The 23010-nt window shown below is 35.4% G+C and overlaps 2 protein-coding genes across 2 annotated transcripts; both read left to right on the top strand.

Moving 5' to 3' along the window:
* Positions 1 to 7846: 7846 nt before the first annotated feature.
* Positions 7847 to 11347, top strand: LOC115697444 (probable plastid-lipid-associated protein 8, chloroplastic). The gene is made up of 4 exons (XM_030624458.2): positions 7847 to 8159; positions 8316 to 8439; positions 9350 to 9529; positions 11005 to 11347. Exons 1-4 carry the CDS (start codon positions 7941 to 7943, stop codon positions 11202 to 11204), a joined length of 723 nt encoding a protein of 240 aa, XP_030480318.2. The 5' UTR covers positions 7847 to 7940; the 3' UTR covers positions 11205 to 11347.
* Positions 11348 to 12573: 1226 nt separating this feature from the next.
* On the top strand, positions 12574 to 14660 carry LOC115697437 (uncharacterized). Its single transcript, XM_030624446.2, has 4 exons — positions 12574 to 13054; positions 13762 to 13858; positions 13960 to 14019; positions 14292 to 14660. Exons 1-4 carry the CDS (start codon positions 12828 to 12830, stop codon positions 14370 to 14372), a joined length of 465 nt encoding a protein of 154 aa, XP_030480306.1. The 5' UTR covers positions 12574 to 12827; the 3' UTR covers positions 14373 to 14660.
* The last annotated feature ends 8350 nt before the right edge of the window (positions 14661 to 23010 follow it).

Genomic DNA, 23010 nt, shown 5'->3' with positions numbered 1-23010 from the left:
AACTAGTTTTTTGCCTCCTGATGGCCTCAAGAAAGTTGAGACCCTACTTCCAAGCTCACCCAATCAAGGTATTGACCAATCATCCACTCCGGCAAGTCCTACAAAAGCCAGAAGCGTCCGGAAGACTCCTCAAATGGGCAATGGAGTTAAGCCAATTTGAACTGCACTACATCCCTCTCATTTCCATAAAGGGACAGGCGTTAGCAGGCTTCATCACGGAGTGCAATGGGGTCGAAGCTACCGCAAACATACCCACACCATCAGTCCCAGCGTGGAAAGTATTTGTAGACGGAGCCTCCAACGAGAATGGATCCGGGGCAGGGGTCGCAATGATATTTCCAAGCGGACTTCGACTCCAAGCAGCCCTACGATTTGACTTCTCAGCTTCTAACAATGAAGCCGAATACGAAGCCTTGATAGCAGGGCTGAGATTAGCAAAAACTGTGGGGGCTAAAAGAGTAGAAGTCTACAACGATTCCCAACTGGTAGTAAACCAGGTGTCGGGAGAATATCAGACACGCGGAGAAAGAATGGCCACATATGTGGCGGTAGTCCGGGAACTGCTCCACGAGTTCGCGGACTATAAAGTGGAAAGAATCTCCAGAGAAAAGAATGCCCACGCGGACTGTCTGGCTAAGTTAGCTTTAGACAGCGAAATCGAGAAACTGGGGGTGGTACCTGTGGAACGCTTGGTAGAGCCAAGCATCAAAATAAAAGAAGCCATAACAACGGTTGGGCAAGAACCCAACTAGATGGTCCCCAACGTCGACTACATAACAAAAGGTGAGTTGCCCCAAGAAAAGGCACTGTCCAGAAGGATTCAGTATCAAGCTCACTGTTATGTGATGATGGACGAAATTCTTTATCGAAGAGGACTCAACATGCCTTATATAAGGTGTGTATCGGACCCTGAAGCTAAGCATATCATGCTAGAGGTCCATGAAGGGTTCTGTGGAGATCATACAGGAGGACCAAGTCTCTCAAAGAAAATATTGAGACAAGTGTACTTCTGGCCAACAATGAAAAAAGATTGTATAGACTACGTTCATAAATGTAATTCGTGCCAAAGGTTCGCGAACATACCGAGAGCTCCTCCCAATGAGATTACCCTGATGACTAGTCCCTGGCCCTTTGCGGTCTGGGGAATAGATCTTATTGGGTCCCTGCCAACAGGAAAGGAAGGAGTAAAGTATGCAATAGTAGCAGTAGACTACTTCACCAAGTGGACGGAGGCCAAGCCAATGAAGAATATAACTGCTAAAAAAGCACTAGACTTTGTTATTAAAAACATAGTGTGTCGATATGGCTTGCCTCACAAAATAGTCTCTGACAATGGAAAACAATTTGATTGCGAAGAGTTCACTGACTTCTGCAACCAACACGGAGTCGTTAAAAGCTTCTTCGTGGTGGCAAGGCCGCAGACAAACGGACAAGCAGAAGCAGTCAACAAAATCCTGAAGGTCACCCTAAAGAAAAAGCTGCTGGCCCGCAAAAACAATTGGCCTGAAGAATTGCCAAGAGTGTTATGGGCCTACCGGACGACCCCAAGAACTACGACCGGCCACTCGCCTTTTTCAATGGCGTACGGTTGTGAAGCAATGGTCCCAGTGAAAACGTTATTCCCGTCCCACAGGAGAACAACTTATGATCCAGCTACGAACCAAGCCTTATTACAGGAAGCGTTGGATCAGGTTGAAGAGCTCTGGGACGAGTCTCAAATACGAATGGCAGCTTATCAAAAGAAGGTGACTAAGTATTTTAACTTTAAAGTTAAAAATAGAAAATTCACTATTGGGGATATGGTCCTAAGAAGAGTCTTCCCAGCCACTCAAGAACCCGGAGTGGGGGTACTTGGGCCAAATTGGGAAGGGCCATATGAGATTGAGGATGGACGGAACCATTGTGCCAAGGGCTTAGAATGCTGATCATCTCCGGAAGTATTTCCAATAGTCCAAATATATTAACTTAGGATTTGTTTAAAGAATTTGTACAGTCAAAGTGTATGTAACCTCTAAATTTTAAATAAAACTGAGTGCCTTAAAAACAAAGTTTTCATGCCACTCAGGGGGGTACTAAGGCATACCACACGGACAGATGTAAAACAGGCCAAAAGTAAAAACATAGTCAAGAGAAATATGTATCAAAGCGAGCATATATATATATTTAAAATATCCTGACCCAAAGGACAGGTCCAAAAAGAAAAAATACAAAAGGCCTGGGGACGGGCCATAATAACTGTCTCCTCTTAAAAAAAAATATAAACAACTAAATTAAAAATTGTCTTAAAGAAAAGAAAAATAGCTGTAAATAAAGAAAAAAGAGAGAGATAATTATGATGAAATGGGTTGGACTCCGCGGCCTAATCAATGCGAGGAGGAAGACGAGGGTCCCGGCGCGCCTCAAGCAAAGCATCTAGCCTTTTCTTCTTCTCCCGAAATTTAGCAAGAGCCTCTTCAGGCTTGGGATAGAAGTCAAGTTTGATGCTCTGGCCGTTCGACTGCCCGACCATATAGACGCCGTCGTCGAAGCGTTTGGCACAATGCTTGCAGGAGACGGGGGTTAGGAGTTCTTCTTTTTTGGCCTTTTTCAAGGCCTGATCTTTGAAGTCCCTCAACTCCTTCACCTCCACGGTCAGGTTGGCCGTAGACTGCAAATCTGCCTGGTGCAATTCCTCTAAGGACTTTACCTTGGCAGCCATCTCGTCCATAGCTTCCCTGGCCTCTTGAAGCTCACGCCTAGCCTTGGCAGCTGCCTAACCCTTCGCCTTCAGCGCCTCCCGGTACCTCGCCTCCGTCTCAACCTCCCTCCGCTTGGCCTCCTCTCGGAGCTTCGCCTCCACTTGGGCTTCCCTCTGTTTAGCTTCCTCCTTGAGCTTCGCCTCCGCGAGGGCCTCCCTTCGATCAGCCTCCTCCTGGATGGCCCGCCTTTTGGCAAACAAGTCCCGCAGGATCCTCACGGCCTCGTCTATGCCCCCAAATTCGGACATGACGAAGCCATGGTTAATTAAGGTCTTGGAAAGGCGGATGGTCTCCGCAGTAATCTGAAAAAGGAGATGAGAGTGAGATCGGATGCCTTAGACAAAATATCAAGGGAAGGAATAAATTACAAGTACCTACCGCAGCCATGGCAGAGCTGATGTCTTGAACCTGGTAGATGGAGTTCAGGGAGGCACAAGCGGCATATCTTTTAGGCGGGAACTGAGTCAGATGGGAGACAAACCCGCTAGTCATCTCCGAGGCAAAGGGAGCTAAGGTGGGCCCGAGGAAGCGATTGAACCAATCCGTCAGTGGATCCATGTTCAGGTCTCACGGATTCCGGAATGCCTCCTCGTTGAGAGTGTTTTGCTGCTCCTCCCGTAAGATTCTCTTCAAGGCCTCCACCTCCGCATGCCCCCGACTATACTCGTCAAGGGCGTAGTTATGCTTGGCCACACAGAGATTTTGCCTCTCCTCATCCGCAGAGACCGGGGTCAACACTATGCCGTGCAACACAGTGTATTCTTCCGCCTCGGAAGGAATTCCAGAGTCATGGCTCAGCGGCGGGGCTGGAGTGTCCCCCCTCCGGGTCCGCTTGGAAGGCTCTGCCTCCACCATCTTGCCCTTTCGCTTATGCTCAAGGGCAGCCGGGTCCTCCACTTCACCTTCTTCAACTTCCTCTTCCTTGTCCACCAGGACAATGGTGCTTGAAGGAGCATCAGAGGAGGACCTCCCGGGAGTAGTTAACTGGGAGACAGCCGGAGGTATAGAAGCGTCCGGACTGTAGGCCTCAGCAGGAGTTGCCAGGAGATCGTCCATGGGCCTGGCTGCTGCAATAAAGAAATAAGTGTTAGGACATTAATGAAAACAAACTACACTTAGCAAAAAGGCAATAAAACTAGTCCTACACTGACTCTCTAATTTGGCCCTAGCAAAGTCTCGAATCATGGCACTGGCTTCATCATCCCCGAGATAACTGTCCGAGGGAAGAAACCAGCTGGAAGATAGGTAGGCCGAGTGATCCAAAGGAATAGGCGCCGGAGGTCCCGAACCCATCCGGGACCGACTTAAATAATGGCCTGAGTGGGAAAGGTAATACTCCTTGGCATGATCCCCCCACTGGGAAGAAGACATTCTAAACCTACGGAAATGCTCGTCGAACGCTATAGGCCTAAGACGGGTATACTCACGGACGGGAGGAACATAATGTAATGATAAAGGGGACTTACCCGAACCCGAAGTGCTGGCATCGGGAGCTCCGGTATTTGGGACTGGGACCACTGGCTTGGGCCTACGGGTCCTCTGCTCCGGTGGAGCTTCCAGGCGAAGAGTCCTCCCGGCGGTCGCTTGGGTCTTGATGTAGGCCAGCTCTCGTTCCCTCCTGAAGAGGTACTTCTGATACTTGTCCTCCGCCGTGGCAATGATGTCGTCTCGGAACACCTTTTCTGCGGCCGAAGCCCTCACGTTCGGACAGATGACTTTAGAGAGATTGAAGTCATCCATCAACTGATGCCGCAAAATCAACTTGGCCTTCCGACAGTTCTCTGTCGTGACCAACTCCCCGACATCGAGGGCCTTCTTGTCGTAAGTGGCAAAAGTCTTGGCCCGTTGAAGAAATATTTGGGTAGGCTCAGTCCGCTGATAAGGAGGGATCCTAACCCACTCCGTGAGAAGCTCTGGGCGGTCCATGGCTTGGAAACTAGAGGAGAAGAAGAAGCGGTGACGATACTCCTTCACGTGCTTCTGCTGGTTAAAAGGGACTGGGCCCTCATTCAAAGGATGGGCCCGGAGGCCATAAAAACCGTCCTTAAGTTTGTCTCCCTTTTTAAGAATAGAGATGAGTTCGTAAAAATACAAATTTTTTGCCGGACTGGGCGAGCCCCAGCTTCGGGCAGCATAGAAAATAAAAAGGCCTGAAAGCAGGCGGTAAGCTTGGGGAATGAGTTGGTATAGTGCAAGGCCGACAAATACAAGGAAATTAATAAAGTAGTCTTGGAGGGGGAGCATAGCCCCGACCATCACATGCGTCTGGCTCCAGGCTCCGAAGCCCCCGTAGTTATGGTTGGGCGTCTCCTCGTCCCGTGGCAGTCGATGATAGGTCCCGAAGGTCGAGGGCTTGATGCCTGCCACCACCACGATCTTCTCCACCTGGTGGGCGCAGGTCAAAGTAGAATGGAGCTCAGTCGCTTCCCACCCGTTGGCACGGGACTTGTACCCTTCCTGGGCCACAGGACCCTTCATGACCTCCTCCAGGGTAGCCAAACGTACCTCTCCCTTCTTTGAAGACTTGGAACCGGATGCGGAAGTGGACATTTTTTGGTTTTGAAAAAGATCGAAAAAATCCAGCAGTTAGGCCCCAAACCAAACCATAATTCAAAAAGGGAATGGGGGTCCCCTAACCGCTGGAAAGATGCCCGCTCTGGACACTTGCCAAATAAGAAAAGCCCCAAAAGGTTTTCCTTGGCAAGGATCGGGTGCAAGAATCCCACAGGTAGTGACATTGCAAAAAAGTAAAGAGAAAATAAAAAGGGTAAAACCGAAAAGGCAAGGTTTACTCTAAGCCCTAAAGTGGTCATTACATGGAATAAAGATGGGTCCTCAACAATAACGCAGTAAGAAGAAGTGATCTAAATGCAAAAAGGGGGAATTTAATACATCGTACAGAAACTCACACAAAACCATTCCCAGAAAAAATAAATAAACAGTAAAGCATGCTATGTGAACAAACAGTTAACTAGTATACGAGATATGAAGAACTTACGTGAAGTTCGAAGACTGGAGGTTGGTGTTGATCGCCGGTAAAACGTAGACTGGCAGCGCCGAAGGAATAAGAGCAGGAAATCAATGGTGTTTGAAGTTTCTTTTCTCTCTGGAAAACTTTGAGAAATTTTGGTGAAATGCTGAAAGTTAACCAAATGAAGTAAGAAGGCTGACTTTTATAGGCCAAAACAGGCGTAGGACAGCTGTAATCAACCACCATTGAACGGTTAAGATGGCCATCGATTCGAATTCTACAGATCCAACAGTTGGATTAAATTATCATCAAGGCGGTAGAAAACGTTTGAGTGCCCATCTGACACCCATTTAATGCGCCGTATCAATTAATGGACAAGAAACGAATCGACGCCTGCAAAAAGCAAATAACTACAGTAATGGTCATTAATATATCCCCACACGCCCAAAGCACGTGCCAGGAAGCTAATAAGGCAACCGGAGGCACCTAAGCAAGCCTTGTTCACTTCATCACCAAACAAGGCTTGGGGGGTAAATGTTGCCCCTGATTTTGTCCAAAATGCGTGGACCAACCGGATGATGACACGTAGGTAGAAAGGGTTTGGCGTTTATATAATTCAGCTAAGTCTTCTTAAGCGCAGGGATCAACCTTAGACATGCCTCCCGGAAAAGGCATGTAAGTCTCACATACTCCCGGAGAGCAAGACTGCAGCAAAGCATCTCCGGGAGGTGTCAGATCCTATCTGAACAGTCATCTCGCATTTAATGCCGCATGGGAGGAGGCGTATTGAAACTGCCATATGTATTAAAGTCTGACGGCACAATCCCCACTTTGCATCTACTAGGCTATGATCAATAAAGTCTAGTGACGGCTACTCTGTGATGAATCACATCAGTCAAAAAGGATAAAAGACTACATCCATAAAATCCCTACAAAGCCTAGGGATTAGACCGTGCATTTCCTATGATTTATTCATTGGGAATGTGTGGCTTTACTGATAGATACAGAAAGACATGTACCTCAATTCTAGGGATCACCCCACATAAACACTATAAATACCCCCCAAACTCATAAAAGAGGGGGTCGAAAATTCTGGGTTTCATAAAAACTAGAAGAGGAAAAATCCACCAAGAACATTCTCTGTAATAAATACTATCATAAATATACAGACTCGTGGACTAAGGCTCATTAACGCCCCAACCACGTAAAAACCTCTCTCTTAATTCCTTAAAGCTCTCTTAATTATTATTATTATATTGGTTGCCAAAAACCTCGGTCAACAACATGTGTTGTAATCTTCTCTTCTATATATATGCAATATATATAGTGTATATATGTGTATTGTGTAACATATATTTAATCAATATTTTTATTGTCCTTGTATTATTTTTACAATTGAGTTGTATATATCTTGATTTATCTTCCATTGTAATAATATCTCTAACACTATGATATGTAATATCAATATATAATTTATAGTAAATATTATTTTGGATTTTTATTTTGCAAAAATTATTAATTGAATTTTTTATTTTGTTAAATGATAAAACAGATCATATATTTTCTAAAATAGTAAAAATAGAATTATGAGTTGAATTTTCAACAATTTTATTTTTTAATATAACTAACTTTAAGACAATTTATAACACGAACAAATATAGAAAATGTAACTAGTTTTGTCATTTGTACGATTTATAAATCAGTTTAGGATTTTATTTGTACAATTTTAGAAAATACAATGTCCATTTTATCATTTAACAAAACAGAAAATATTTTTACAAAACACAAATTTTAAAATAGTATTTACCTTATAACTTAATATCCACTCTCATATATTTTATTTTAATAAAAATTAAAAAAAACTCCTAATTAATTATAGAGGAATACCTCATAATAGTTAAGGCACCTTAAGGTCTACTAATTATCCATTTCCAAAAATAAAAAAGGGAAAACACTACTAATTAGTGCAAATATATAGAAGGGATAGATAAGGCTATGAAATTAAAATCTGATCACGTGGAATACTTACAGCCAATAGCCAAACAATAAGGGGGTCCAACGTTGATTTAGTATCCACGTGGCATCATCCTCCAATTATCTGATGTATATATTTTTTTTTAAAAATAATAAAAAAAATGCTGATTTCTATTATCCATCACCAGACACAGCACCAGCAACAACCATTTTTTTCTCTTTTTTTTCAGGTTCTCTGTAAATCTAACCTCATTTCCATGGCTTCTGCTTCTTCTTTTGCACTACTACCCTCCAAGTTTGGAGGGGTTTCTGAGATCCCAAGATCCAATTTTTTTGAGTTTCGCCCAAATTTAACCTCATCTCATCACCCTCGTTTTCGTCAGAGCAAGACATTGAGAGTCTCAGCTTCGGTCTCGGCCCCTAACCTGGAGCTCCGAACCGGTCCCGATGATCTTGTTTCCTCCATACTTTCCAAGGTACGCCAAATATCTCTCATTATTATTATCAAGCTCCTTTTAGTTTTAGTTTAGAATGTTTGTATTTGTTAATGAGATAGATGGGTTTGTTAATGTTCTATAATGATTTTTTATTTTTGAAAATATTAAGAATTAAATATTTGGAATTCGGACCAGGTTACAGAATCTGACAGAGGTGTTTTGCTTAAAAAAGAGGAGCACATGAATGTAGCTGAAGTGGCTCAAGAGTTGCAGAAATATTGTGTCAATGAGCCAGTGAAATGCCCTCTTATTTTTGGAGGTTAAGTACTCAAATCCGAAGACTTGAGATTTTTAATTAAATTATTACAAACCCAATACTAATTTGGATAAATATATTATGCTTACACCTATTTATCAGCTACTCTAGGAGACCAGAGAAATCTGATAGTGCAGGGAGAGAATTAGTCAGAGGGGGGACTTTATTAGAGTGTGGCTGGGTTTATGGGTTTATGCTACACCTTAAGTACTAATAGAATAGATAGAGAGCAGAGGGTTCATTTGTCGTGTGGACTGTGGACAATTAATTTGTATTGAGCAGTAGTATTGGGTCTCACGAATACCCAACACTTGTTCTTGTTCACTTCTTTTATCAATTAATAGAGAAAATTCCTATCAAAACCTGATGTAAACAATTGTATATCTGAGGTGGCAGTCTTATTAGTGAGCTGTCCCGTTAGTGCTGATGTGTTAGTTAATAATGCTGATATGTTAGTTAAAGACATTAAGTGTTAGTTAATATAAATAGGAAGGGTGATTTGATTGTTCTAATTGAGTAAAACTTACTCAGAGAGACCTCCAAGCTTCACCAAGTGCTTGGGAACTTTTGTAATTCTTGTGATAGCAATAAAGATTCAGGTCTCTAATTCTTTCAAGAAACCAGTTTGTACTGTTGTGTATCGAGTGGTTTTTTTTTCTTCTTCAGTAAGGTTATGTTTGGATTTTAGTGGGGAAAGAAAGAAGTAAGGAAAATATTGGGTAAAAAAAGTGAAAAAAAATAATCACTTGCTCATGTTGATGTGAAAAAAAGTTGATTCAACCAAAATTTTCATATCAAACATGAAAAATTGATTTTTCTTTTTAATTTTTTAGACACTTTTTTCTTTCCACAGAATTCCAACTTCCAAACATAGCCTAAGAGTTAACAAAAGTAGCTTTTTCTTCGTCTTCAGATTGGGATGTGGTGTACTGCTCGGTGCCAACATCACCTGGGGGTGGGTACAGAAGTGCATTGGGTCGCATTTTTTTTAAAACCAAAGAAATGATTCAGGGTATAGAATCTCCTGACATTGTCAAAAACTTAGTGACCTTTTCTTTTTTTGGATTCCTGGAGGGAGAGGTCTCTTTGAAAGGTTTGTCTTAAATCACAATCTCTCCTCTATCTATCTATCTACATGTATATATATATGTTTTATACTGTCTGCCACCAGTTTTACTTTCTGTTTATTATTCTATGGCTTTTGCCACACAGAAATTTGACCATCCATGCATTGCATTCTAATTAGTTTCCTACAATTTTAAATAAAGTTGTCACTCTCACTCTCTCTCTCAAACCGTTCATCTCTCTTTCTATCTAAACATCCATTGATTCTCAACCACCCTCACAAATTTGATCACGATTCCTTTCTTCATCGTTGAAGCGCTCACCAAAATATTCACTTGAAATACTTATTTATGAGTTTTGAACATTTTTGTACAAGGTTTAATTAGTTTTGTTTACGTTTCAATTTTGAACAAAACAATGCTGAAGCTATGCTCCAATGAAAACTGGATTTTTGAGGTCAAAACAATATACTTGTGACGTTACAACGCTGAAAACTTAATTTTTGAAACAAAAAACGATACTCGCATAAAAACTTGATCTTTGACGTCAAAACGATTCATCTGCGATGATACAACGATAATCTCATAAAAACTTAATTTGAGCATCATTTTTTCTTCAAAAATCAAGTTTATATGAGATTATTGTTGTAGCATCACAAATGCATCATTTTGACCTCAAAATTCATGTTTTCATGGAAAACATCATTTTTTTTTGCCTTAGAAAGTCAAGTTTTGAAGGAAGCATCACTAATGATTGTTTTGACCTCAGAAATCAAGTATGTTTGGGTGCATCGTTTTGAGACGAAGTGCCAAAAAAAGAAAAAAACAAATCCATATACTTAAAGGATTAAAATTAGTGAATTAGTATCTTTAAGTGAATATTTTAGAATTAAGTTTGAATTAAAATTTTAATTGTTAAATGATGAAAGTAAAAAAAAATCAGATTGAATTTGTGAGGGTGGATGGTTAGAGATAGAGAGGAAGGAAGGAGAGTGTTTGAATTGAGAGAAAGAGAGAAATGAAATTGGTTGATTCATCACCAAAAGGCAGTGGTCCCAAAAGTTTGGTATGCACCCTGGCCCTGCAGTACCAATCATTAGGAAATATTCCGTTGGTTGTAATTTGTATATAATTGCTAGAATATTCTGTGATGAATCTGATGATGTGTAATAATTTGCTGTAAGAGCCTCTCGTGTACCCTAAATAGAAAAGTTCTCACTCACCCTATCTTGAGCTCAGCATAGCATTTTCTTCCTCTTCTCTGTTTTCAAACTAGACATAATTTGCTTTTAATCTTTACAATTAATTAACAATGTCACATTTAAACAAAATGCACTAACATGTGGTTTGCTCTTAGACAAAGATTCAAATTCCTATCATTATGATAACTCTAATTTTCTAATTATTCTCTTGGAGACTTAAAGTTACAAACTTGTTTAAAATTAGAATTGTAATATGAGTATTTCTCTCTATCATCATCTATCTATTCCATTTTCATGGGCAGGAAAGCTGATAGCACTAGATGAAGAATGGGTCCAAGTGATATTTGAGCCACCTGAATTGAAGGTTGGAGCTTTGGAATTCCGGTACGGTGGTGAAAGTGAGGTGAAACTTCGGATCACATATGTTGATGACAAAATCCGGTTGGGGAAGGGGTCCAAAGGTTCTCTATTTGTTTTCCAAAGACGCAATACTTCTGTGTGAAAAAAAATAAAAGATTAATCATCATATTAATTGTTGGTAAATTATAAGTAGACCAAGACAGTTCTGTTCTGTGTCCCCTCCCTATATGTACAATAAGTTTCATCTATAGTTAATTAATGTGTAGCAATCATCAGTAAGTACAACTCTCTCTCTCTCTCTCTCTCTCTCTATATATATATAAAAATTTAAAGCAATTTAAGAATTCTCTTCTAGTTTGATCAGTTGATTTTGAATTAAATTAAAAAGGATCAAAGCAAGTTATATGGAATTCTCCTTTTTTTTTTTTGTTTTGCTGGGGTGCAACTTCTTTTGTATAATTTGCCAGTATAATGCCTCACTTAAAAATAAAATAAAAAATTGTAATGAGAAAAGACAGGAGGTTTCAAATTACAATAGCTAACACATACTTAATTTTATTACAATTTCATTCGATAGTAGAACATAGAAATACTAGTTCGAATATTAACATGTAGCATATCAGTTAGTAATGGACTGTATTTAGCATGTGACATGTACCGCGGCTAAACTAACCATGGGCCATGAACCATTTTGTATAGCCGAAGAGCCTATGAAGATAATGCTCATGACTTCATTAAAGGCTAGGCTAAATTTGGTTCAAAGACTTTCCTTCAAATGGTTTTCTGGTTTGTAATTAAGAATATATGTTGATTTTGGTTTCTGTAATTTCGAATAATGACCAATATTAAATAAAATATTAAGTGAAAGTAGTTTGTAGGCAAGGCCCGACTATAACTGCGCTCAAGGCCAGACAAGTCCTCCTCGGAGCTAAAGTGAACAACGACTACAAAAATAAGGGAAAACCCTAGTAACCCAAGAGAAAGAAAGCAATATTATAAATTATAATTAAATATAAAATATATTAGCAATTTAGGTTTCTCATCAATTTAGAGAAACCAGAGATAAAAAGTATATTGGGACTTTTTTTAATTTTTTGTTTTCCACTCATTATTTTTTTTGTTAATATAATTACACAAAACAAAATATTTATTCAATTACAAAACCCTATTTCCCACTCATTATTAAGCATTGTCTTTTGCTCTTACACCACACATGCATTTTCTTTTTCTCTCATAAATCATTTTTTCAGATTTCTCTTTCTATGTTTTGTTTTTAGAAATGTTAAAAGACACTAATATTGTGAAACACCTATTAGGTCCCACACATTAATTTAATAATAAGTATTAATGCTTAATATGAATGTTTTTTTTTTTTTCTTATACATACCAAACAATTTAATGCAAATTTTGTGTTGATTTTCGAGTGTGATTTTTTTATACCCCAAAAATTGTTAAATAAAATCAAAAGGTTAGTGAATGATCGAATTATTATGTATTTATTTAAAAGAAAAAGAAAAAAGAAAGAGGATTTGCCAGCTCTTTAGATAATGAAAGGGTTTGGGGGGAGTAGTCTAATCATACACCTACACAAGAAAAGAGCGGGAACTTGGGCACGAAAACCATCCTTACAGTACTATAAAAAGTGAGAGAGAGTGAGTGAGTGAAGGGGTGAGAGAGAAAGAAAGACAGAGAGAGAGAGAGAAATTTATTTCGTGGGTTTTGTCCAAGAACGAAGAAGCCCTGCTCTCTCACCCTGCAAGTGGAAATGGCGACCAAGAAAAGGAAATCAATGAAGAAAGAAGAGGAAAAGATTGAGGTGGCGGAAAAGGTTTATCCTCCTCCTGTCCCGAGGGTCACTCGTGCTGCGGCTCGTCGAGCTACTGATGGAACCATCGTCCCGGTACCTGAGGTGAAAGCTGAAACATCCACCAAGAAGAAGAAGATGAAGGTTAAGGTCGAACCCAAAATGAAGACCATCGTCATTGAACACTGGTTGGGATTTTCCTTTCTTGTTATTGTTTATTTTTCACTTATTTATTTATCATGTTTGATTCCTGAGAAAAAAAAAAGGTTCTTTCTTGCATTGCATATGTTTTGTTATGGCAGAAAGTGCATAACATCGCTCTTTGTTTCTTTTTTTCCTTTTTACATATATTTATTTTCTTGGAAAATGGTAAAGAAAGAATCAAGATCCCTTTTTTATCTCTATTTTTTTTTATTTTAGTTTTTGTCTAGGGTTATAAAGAGGAAAAATGACTAATAATAAATATTGCGGCTACTGAGAAAATGGCGGAGAAAAACAAGTGATTAAAGTTAGGGTTTTTATCAACTTTCTTTAAAGTTTTTTTTTCTTTCCATTCTTTAGGTGCTATATATTTTAAAAAACATAGCATCAATCATTTCTGATGTTAATATCTTGATAATGAGTTAGGTTGTGTGTGTGCTGTGTGTTTCTTGAGCTAAGGCACCTTTGAGTCTATGAATGTGTAAATGGTATTTCGTTTTTGGCCTCAACTGAATCAGAAAATTAGGACAATGGTAGAGATTTGCCTAATCAGGTGGAATTTTGTTCACAATCTCAACCATTGTATTGTGTATTGTATAGATTATAGATTAAATTTCTAGTTTGGCTAACTTAATATGTTTTATATCATCTGTATTGACCTTGTTTTTCTAATTTACTTTTTTGCTTTCTCTAGCAAACAATGCAATGCCTTTAAGACAAGGGCTCTCCAGGTGAAACAGGGGTTGGAGGATGGTGTCTCTGGAATCACAGTTGTGCTCAATCCAGATAAGGTATTACTTTTAAACACTAAACCTTAAGCTTCATCATGAATTACATTACCATTATTTAGTAAAATTATATAATAACAATGATTTGTTTTGTTTTTCAACAGCCTAGAAGGGGCTGCTTTGAGATTCGTGAGAAAGACGGCGAGACATTCATCAGCCTTTTGGTAAGTTTAATCGTATTAATTGAATTCTTGTGTTGCTGCATTGAACTTTATTCAATATGATTTGACTTGGGTTTTTGGAGAATAATTTCTACTAATAGAAATTAGATCATGGCTCTGCCATCTTGGTAGTTAAAGGGACAGAATAGATAAACTTGCAAGAGGTTTTTAATATAATAAAGACACAAGTGAATCAGTTATTCTGCTAATTAATAGTATTTCCTTATTAATAATCTCTTTAACTACTGTTGTTATACCTGTGTTTTAATTTGCAGGAAATGAAGCGACCATTTCAGCCGATGAAAGATTTGGACATGGACAAAACCATCAAGGACATAGTTGAGAAGATTAAATGAAGGTTACAGTTTTAGGGGCAGTTGTTTTTACAGTAATAGTATTTTATTGTTTTTTTGATTAGCTAAAGTTTGTCTTTGACAATAGAATACAGTGGTATAGATCTCATTGATCTCTTTTTGGTATTGCCATTACTGATTCTGACATGACTGAAGCTTACATTACATGTTAAGAGTAGCTGTTGTAGTTGGATGTTTTAGAGGTTTGTTTAGAGTTTGCTATCTTGTGTCTTTGTTATGGTGAAACTCTTTGCCTCGATGAATGAAAATTAGTTGTTATGTTTCTCTAAACCTAATTTAGATTTGCCTGTTAAGTCTTTTGTTCTTATCATCATGTGCTCATCTGATTTGTTTAACTCGTAACAGTATAATTTAGTCTCTAAATCTGCTTGTTTTATGTCACTAATTGAATATGGAATTTTCACACCATTCCACTCCAAAAGGATATCAAATTATATACCAAATTGGTGTGTAACTGTAAACACTATCAATGTTGTTGGATATTGAATCTACACTACATTGGTGTATAATTTTTTCTTTTCATTCTTTGAGAATATGATAATATTAAATTATTGAAGCTGTGTAGATTTTATATAGTTACTAATTTATCAATACTTGAGCAATCCCAAATATGAGGCAAAATAGATATGTAGCTAAATATTTAGTTAAAATGTGATTTTTGGTGCTCTAATAGAGCACTCATATTAGTAAACTAGTAAACGTAATTGCGTTTCGCGTAGTAGCGCAGTTATGTAATACAGTAAATATAAATTTTAATTATGTCTTTCAAAAAATTTTAGTTCTCTCTATTTAGTTAAATTATAAATTAAATATAATGTAAAAAGAATATTTTTACCTTAACATCAAAATTTTCTCTTCCTAACTTTCAATAATGATTGTGAGCTGATTTATGATCTAATTACACTGAATTGAATTACAACAAATTAATCAAATTCAATCTAATTATAAAAAATGGGCATCCAATTGCAGTTGGATTGTATTGGAAGTGAGTAGTTGTATTTTAATTGAATTTGATCGGTTTTTGAATGAAATTTTCAAAATTCAATTAAAAACCGATCTAATACATATTAAAAACATATTCTATTTATTCATATATAATAAAAAAAATTAAATTTTATCTTATTTGTTGTTTATTAATTTTAGATAAATCCTATTACATTTAATTAAAGAAATTCCTAAAACAAATTTTAAGAAAATTAAGTGTTGAATAGAAATAATATTTATGAAACCTACCCTTAGTCTAGAGTAAATATGTGATTTTTTTTTTTTTACTAAAATGTCAAATAATCATATTGTGAATAGTTGTTTTTTTTCCATTTATTATTTTATAATATATTTTTATTTTAATAAAACAATAAATAAAAAAATTATAACTAATTAAGGAAGATTAGATTGAATAATAAAAATATTTTAAAACTATTATTATATGTGACAAAAAAAAATCTAATTTTGTGAAATTACAAATGAAAATTCATAAACTTATTTATATTACTAAGTGAGGCTATCACTTGCCTAGCTTTTATTGTTTCATTTCATTTATATTTTTGTCTGTGTAATTTGTGTAATTTTTATTTCATAGATAATTGTAAAAAAATTTATATAATTTATTTTTTACATCTCAATTATAGTGTAAATTATAAAATATATATTTAAAGCATGTTTAGTTTAATATAATAAGAATTGTAATAGCTTTACATTGCAATTACATTATATATTGTAATCTCATTACATTATAAAACTAATATAAATAATATTTACATGGCAAGAAAATACTTTTTTGCTTTTTTTTTTTGGGAAATTAACATCCATTACTGCCTTTTTCATTTTTTTTTCATTTATACTGTCGCACGGAGTATATAACTTTTATACTGTTTTTTTTCTCTACTGTGTCAATTATTTTTACAATGTCTTTCATTCTTACTTTAACATGTTTATACTATTCTTCTAAAGATTTGTTCTTCGTAGTCTTATATAAAATATGTATTATGCATTGTTGTCATATTTATGTTTTCATCATTTTATAATAATAATAATAAAATAGGAAATAATGAGTAGTTGTGTCTCCCCACATCAAATTTTTTTTTTTTTTGTTTTATTAAAGTGATTAATTTGGACGTGAGATGCGACAACACACTACTCACTAAAGCAACCATCTCATCAACTTTATTTATTTTTTTAATTTTAATTTTCTTTTTCATATAACTCCCTTCATATTTACTCTTTGTCTGTAAAAAAAATCTGTTTCTCTCTCTCTCATTTATCCTTGTGTCTCTATTACTATATGGCATAAGATCTTGTTTAGTGCTTCACTAGTAAAACCCACCTCCTAAACTCTTTCACTTCCTCTCTTCTTTTCCTTCTCTCTCTATACGTTTCTTTTTTTTTTCTTCTTGACTGTCTTTTTGCTGTAGTAAACTTGTTCACAAATATTTCTCTATCTCATCCTTTTCTCCATCTGTATATAAGGGGTTTAAAAGAAAAACTTAATTTGACATTAGTTTTTCTTTAGATCAGTGAAGATAGACAAACATATATATAAAAGATGCAAACAACCAAAAGAAAGTTCAAAAGTCTCCCAAATCTGATAAGGTTTTCTATTGTTCTTGTGTTGTTTTAAGAGTTTTTTCAAGTTCATTATATTTCCTATTTTTTTTTCTTGCATGTTTTTTTTTGTTAGTCTTATTTTATAGTTTTCTGTTTGTTGCAAACAGCCGAAAGAAAGTTCAAAAGTCTCCCAAATGTGATAAGGTTTTTTTTCTATTGATCTTGTGTTGTTTTAAGAGTTTTTTCAAGTTGATTATATATTTTTTTTTTCTTGCATATTTTTTTTTGTTAGTCTTATTTTATAGTTTTCTATTTGTTTGACTCTGTGTCTTGTTGTTGTTTTGGTTTTATTTTGTTAACTCTTAGGGAAAAAGTAAATACCAAGTGAAGATTGTTCAATCAACTGATCTGTTCGAAGACATAATTAGGAAAGGGTTGTCGAGGTGTGTCATTTCATTATTTTAGTTTTAATGTTTTTTTATGCTTGTTGTTTATGTTCTTAATTTTTTTTTTGTGTTGTTTTAGTAGTGTTTTCTTATGTTTTTTTTATAGGATAGGAATCCAAGTACACCCGATCGAAATACTACCATTCCAAAGTTTTTTTATGCTTGTTTTTTTTTTTTTTTTTTTTTTTTTTTTTTTTTTATATTCTGTAGTTTTTTTGTGTTGTTTTAGTAGTGTTTTCTTATGTTTTTTATAGGATTGTTGTTGATTTAGTAATTAATTTCTCTTTGCCAGATTTTATGATTTTTTCTTGGTGTTTCTATGATTCTGGTGTTGATTTGTCCGTCCCCAACCACGAAGGAGGTGCCGTTTGTGCTTTATTAATGTTAACAGTATAAAAGTAAATATTTTAGGTCTGGACAGTATGAAAGAAAAAAAAAAGGGTCTTGGACAGTAAAAAAGAAATTATTGCCGTGTGGCAGTGTTATTATAAAAGTTGGGAAAAAAAAAAACAGTATTTTTATAAGTTTCCTTTTTTTTTTCCACTTTTGGTTAATTTTTAAATAGTAAAAATAATAAAATTAAAGGAATTTTTGTCAATACACCACTTACTTTATTTGATTACAATATTTATAATAAAATTAAACTAAACATTATAATACTATACACATTACAATTCTTATTTCATTACATTACCATTCATATTACAATTATCATTCCCATTACATTATACTACATCAAAGCAAATATCACTATTATATTAAAGATACAAGACAAACTTAAAAAATAGACATCTTAGTTATATATATTTATATATATATATATATATATATATATATCTAAACATAGAAGTGAAATGATAATTTCCTTCGAGGTTGGCTTAAAAGAGATAAATAGAAAAGCTCTTATTTCAGTAATTATATTAGTTTACTAAAATATCATCTATAGAGGATATTTGATTATTGAGATTAGAACAATGGATAATTTCATAGCGTATCTATATCGTGGAACATATAGAGCGCTCTATATAATTAAGAGTGCAATTTCGAATTTAAATTGGCGCAAGGAGGAATTAATAAGTTAGGAAATTTACTTGATAAATTCTAGATCTGCTTATTGGAAGCTTGGTTATATTAGCCCATGGTCCCCACACTAGTTGAGATAATACTGCTTGTAAGACTCAGTTAATTGATTTTAATTAATTAATCAATTATAATTCTAAAATTAGACTATGTCTTATTTATGAATTTTCACTAAGCATTGGCTTAATTGTTAAAAAAAGAGGTTTTAGGGTTTATTTATTAATTAAGAGACTTTAGTAAATCTTATTAATAAATAAATTAAATGGCAATTTTATTTGATAATTAATTTTAGTTATTAAATAAATAATTTTGACATTCAAGCGATTTAAATTTGAAATTATAGCATTTGTGAAAGAAATGATAAATTGTTGAATAAAATGGCAAAATTCTAACTAGTGGGGCCCATCTTATGGTCGGCCACTTAAGGGTAATTTTAGCCAATTTTTTATTATTTTTTAATGACATATAATTTAAATCTAATCCTAAGAGAAATCCTATAAAATGAATAAGATGGTTCTCATTCTATCAGATTTAAGTTTACCTAGTTTTCATTCTTTATCAAACAACTAGAAAACTTGAGAACCTCCTATAGAATTTGAATCTCTCCTATTTTCCTTCATAATTTCGAGCCTTATAGTGACAGAGTACATGCCCACCCATAGCAATTCTAGTACTCAATTATAGTGTGTAAGATTGTGAAGAATCCAACACCTAAAGGAGAATTGGCTTCAGATCTTGATAATACTCTGCGACAGAAAGGAACAAGGGTTAGAGATCTCAGTGGAAGGAGACATATAATTCTGCTGCAATCAATGTAAGATTTCTTGAACTTCATATGTGTTTAAATTCCATTGTTTTAGATAATTTATATTTAGGGTGTTAATCAACATACATGTTAGTAAATCTAGATCCTAATAAAATAATCACCAACATTAAGCACTCAGCAGGGTCTCTAACAAACCCAAAACACCGAGCAGAGTCCTATACAAATAAAAAATCCTACTTTTCTAATTTCAAAACATTCTTACTATTCTTTGCACCCGAAAGATCAAAATCTCAAAATAAAGCGCAAGATTCAATCTTTTTCATCAAAGAGTTATACATTATGCATCCTAAAGCTATTGAATAGATTATAGTGCATAAGAACTTTCTTAAGACATGACAATCAAGAAGTTCATAAAAGCTCAAAAAATTCATTAATGGCAAAAATTCAAAGGACAAAAAAGAGAGAGAAAGCTTCAAACTTTTTGACTGAGAAGATGCAAGGAGGCTCGATCTAGTCTGCACAATGAGTGTGGGCGTCAGATGCTTGCGAATTCACGAATAACTTAAGCTCACAAGGTTTTGGCTCTGTGGAGTCTTGGAGAGATTTTGTGCTCAGAGAATGTAAAAGAGAAAGAATGAAAAGAAAAAAGAATGAGGCACTTATATAGTTTCTAGAAAACATTTCCCCCCAAAAAATTTAATGGGGATTTAATGCCACAAAAATTTGCATGCATGGGAAAGAGAATGCCAATTGTTTTAACATGGGAAAATGTGCAACTGTCACACGATTTCCCACATTGATCGATGTAAAATTAATAACTGCCATAAAATCACATCAGATGAAGAGTCCAATATCGGGCCATGCATATCTGCATGGGAAAGTTGCATTACAATACCAGATAGAGTATAAAGTCCCTACCCGACTAGACGTTCAGATAGGAACTTTGGGGATAAATGCTAACCCAATTTTTGTTCACCTGACCTGGCACTTCCACATGACAAAAAGCGGAAAATACATTGATGATAGGTCAGCACTAACCAGCTAGGTTAGTGCCGTGTAGCCCTCCAACTTGCAAGATCTTATGGTTGCACGGTAGACACAAGCAAAGATAGAAATGTACAAGAATTGGCAGATCCTAGCTCGACTTATAGCTAGCTAGCCAGGGTGGATAGGCTCCATAAATTGGGCAACCTTATAATAAGGTTGGCCGGACAAGCATACATGAATACCCCAACACTTGTGTTTTCCCCACAAGCCTTCCAATTCATCCCCAGCACTCCTACGACTTCAGAGCAACTCAAACTGCCCACGATCTAGGGAATCTTCATTACAAATAACAACCCTATTCTTTAGAAATTATTAATTATTTATATTGCATTTCAAATATACGATATAAATTCCCTATTTTAAAGGGATATTTTCCTACTTGTTAGACGTAGCAGCTTGTAACCCTAGTACTATATAGAGGGCAAGGTGCATACACTCAAGAGCTCAAGCTAAATTGTTCATGCAAATACGCTTAGAAGCACTAAGCATAGAATTCTCTTTTTCTCATACTTCTCATTTGCAAAACACATTCTCATTGTAATACTGAAGAGAGCCAAAGCTAGAAATTACAAGGCTTCAGCCTGTAATCTACTTGGTATTATCTCAAGAGTGAATACAACTAAAATGGGAGTAGGTCATTACTTGAACAAAGGGGTCGAACCTCTGCAAATCTTTGTCTCTCTACATTAATTATTGTTTCGCACTTGATAATAATAAGTGAAATCTAATCCTAGTCAGACTCTGCGTCGGTTGGCTAAATCTATAGTTAACAGCATGCATCAGAAGACACCCAAGACCCTGTCTGGAGGCATCACAATGTACCACAAACTTTTCTTAATTTGATGGAAAGGCTAACACTGGAGCTGTAATCAATCATTGGTTTAATTTTTGAAAATTTGTCTCACACTTTCCTATCCATACAAACTTTTGATTCTTTCTAGTCAAGTCTATCAAGGGTGTAGAAATCTTGAAAAACCCTTCTACAAAATGACAGTAATATATATTAGACAGGATTGATATTGATAGAAGAATGGATCTTATCATTATATCACTTAGTTTATCATAGATCATTTGATCTTAATCCTAAATTGATTAAGCTTTAGGTTAATTTTATTATTCGAGTTATTTGACTTGTTCGTTACCGACTTACTCTAAGGTCTAGCCCATGCTTGCATCATGGAACTCAATAGCATAATTGAGTGGAAGTATTAATTATAGATATAGAAATCTATAGCTTCTATATTACAAGTTAAATGATAATTTCCTTTGAGCTAAGTTGAAGTATTTAATGATAGAGCGCTCATTTCATTGATTGTTCACTGAAATATCATTAAGTCAACTAAGTGTTTTAAAGAAAAAAATATAATTAAAGGGCAAAACCATGATTTGAGTCCTTATTATTATAAATTGACTATAGAGGATCATTGATTGATATGATAGAAACTATATGAATAATATTATAACATATCCGTACTTGATATATAGAGCGTTCCATAAAACCAGGAGTGCAATTCAAAGTCTATAGTGGAGTCATGAGAAATTAATAAGCTAGAATATTTATTTGTTAAATTTTATATCTATCCTATTTGTAGATTAGATTGTATGAGCCTATGGTCCCCGCAGTATCTAGAATAATATTTAACAGTAGCTTACAATAATTGATTATTTAATCAATTAACATTCACATTATTTGTTTTATCAATTTTGAGAATATTCCACCAAATTGGTGAAAATAAAAAGGAACGAGATAATAAAGATTTTATTATTAATTAGACATTATTTTGTTAGGAATTAATAGTAAGCATTTAAATAATGTTCTATGAAAAATAATTATCTTGATATAATTATTTGATGAAAATTAGTATTTAAATGCATGGAATAAATTAATTATGGCATCAATAAAAAAGAATGCATTATTTTAGTTCATTGAGCTTGGAAATAATGAAGAGCACAAAGAGAGCCCAAACTCTTATGAAGAGCACAAAGAGAGCCCAAACTCTTGTGACCAAGCATTGACTTTCTTGTTTCTCTTTTTATTTATGTAACTAATTTTTAAGAAAATTGCTTTGGAGTTTCCTTTTCAGTTTCCTTTTCCTTATAAGACATTTGGCTATAAATAGAGAGCTTAAGGAGAGACTTTATACACTCATTTTCTGTAAAAAAAACTCTATCCCTCTCTCTCTCTCTCTCTCTCTCTCTCTCTCTCTCTCTCTCTCTCTCTCTCTCTCTCTCTCTCTCTCTCTCTCTCTCTCTCTCTCTCTCTCTCCTTGTATTTTTTGAAACTCCACTTAGTAGTGTAAGAATTTCTCACATAATTTTGTTACAACACCTAGATCTTTGTAGAAGATTGTGAAGAAATTGAAGATTCAAGATTGAGTTCTTGTTCAAGTGAATATCTAAGTTTAGTGATTACTGATACTTTGCAACATAAGAGAAAAAAGATTAGATCACTAAACGAAATCAGACATAATTTATTGTGTCACATCTCTGTAAGCATTCTATTCTAAATTGATGATATTGGTATTATTGTAGATTCATATATATGTTAAATATTTATTTACATAAAAAATAAAATTGATCCTACTAAGCATGTTTTCCCAACACTATCCTCGTGGGACAACATCTTTGAAAGAAGTCACCTTTATGAGACAAGCTAGGGTTGAAAACGTCTTAGCGAGACAAACTTTTAATAAAGACTTCTTTCTTGTGTGTTATGTTAGATCCCTAGTAGATTTTT

Source organism: Cannabis sativa, chromosome X (assembly GCF_029168945.1).
Source record: "Cannabis sativa cultivar Pink pepper isolate KNU-18-1 chromosome X, ASM2916894v1, whole genome shotgun sequence".
NCBI lineage: Eukaryota > Viridiplantae > Streptophyta > Magnoliopsida > Rosales > Cannabaceae > Cannabis > Cannabis sativa.
The sequence above is the reverse complement of the archived record's forward strand: the minus strand, read 5'-3'. Positions and strand labels throughout refer to the sequence as shown.

Coding starts and splice junctions, on each gene's coding strand:
- LOC115697444 (XM_030624458.2), top strand. CDS start 7,941: ATGGCTTCTGCTTCTTCTTTTGCACTACTACCCTCCAAGTTTGGAGGG. Junction 8,440..9,349: donor ATGCCCTCTTATTTTTGGAG/GTTAAGTACTCA, acceptor CTTCGTCTTCAG/ATTGGGATGTGGTGTACTGC. Junction 9,530..11,004: donor GGGAGAGGTCTCTTTGAAAG/GTTTGTCTTAAA, acceptor TTTCATGGGCAG/GAAAGCTGATAGCACTAGAT.
- LOC115697437 (XM_030624446.2), top strand. CDS start 12,828: ATGGCGACCAAGAAAAGGAAATCAATGAAGAAAGAAGAGGAAAAGATT. Junction 13,859..13,959: donor TTGTGCTCAATCCAGATAAG/GTATTACTTTTA, acceptor GTTTTTCAACAG/CCTAGAAGGGGCTGCTTTGA. Junction 14,020..14,291: donor AGACATTCATCAGCCTTTTG/GTAAGTTTAATC, acceptor TTTAATTTGCAG/GAAATGAAGCGACCATTTCA.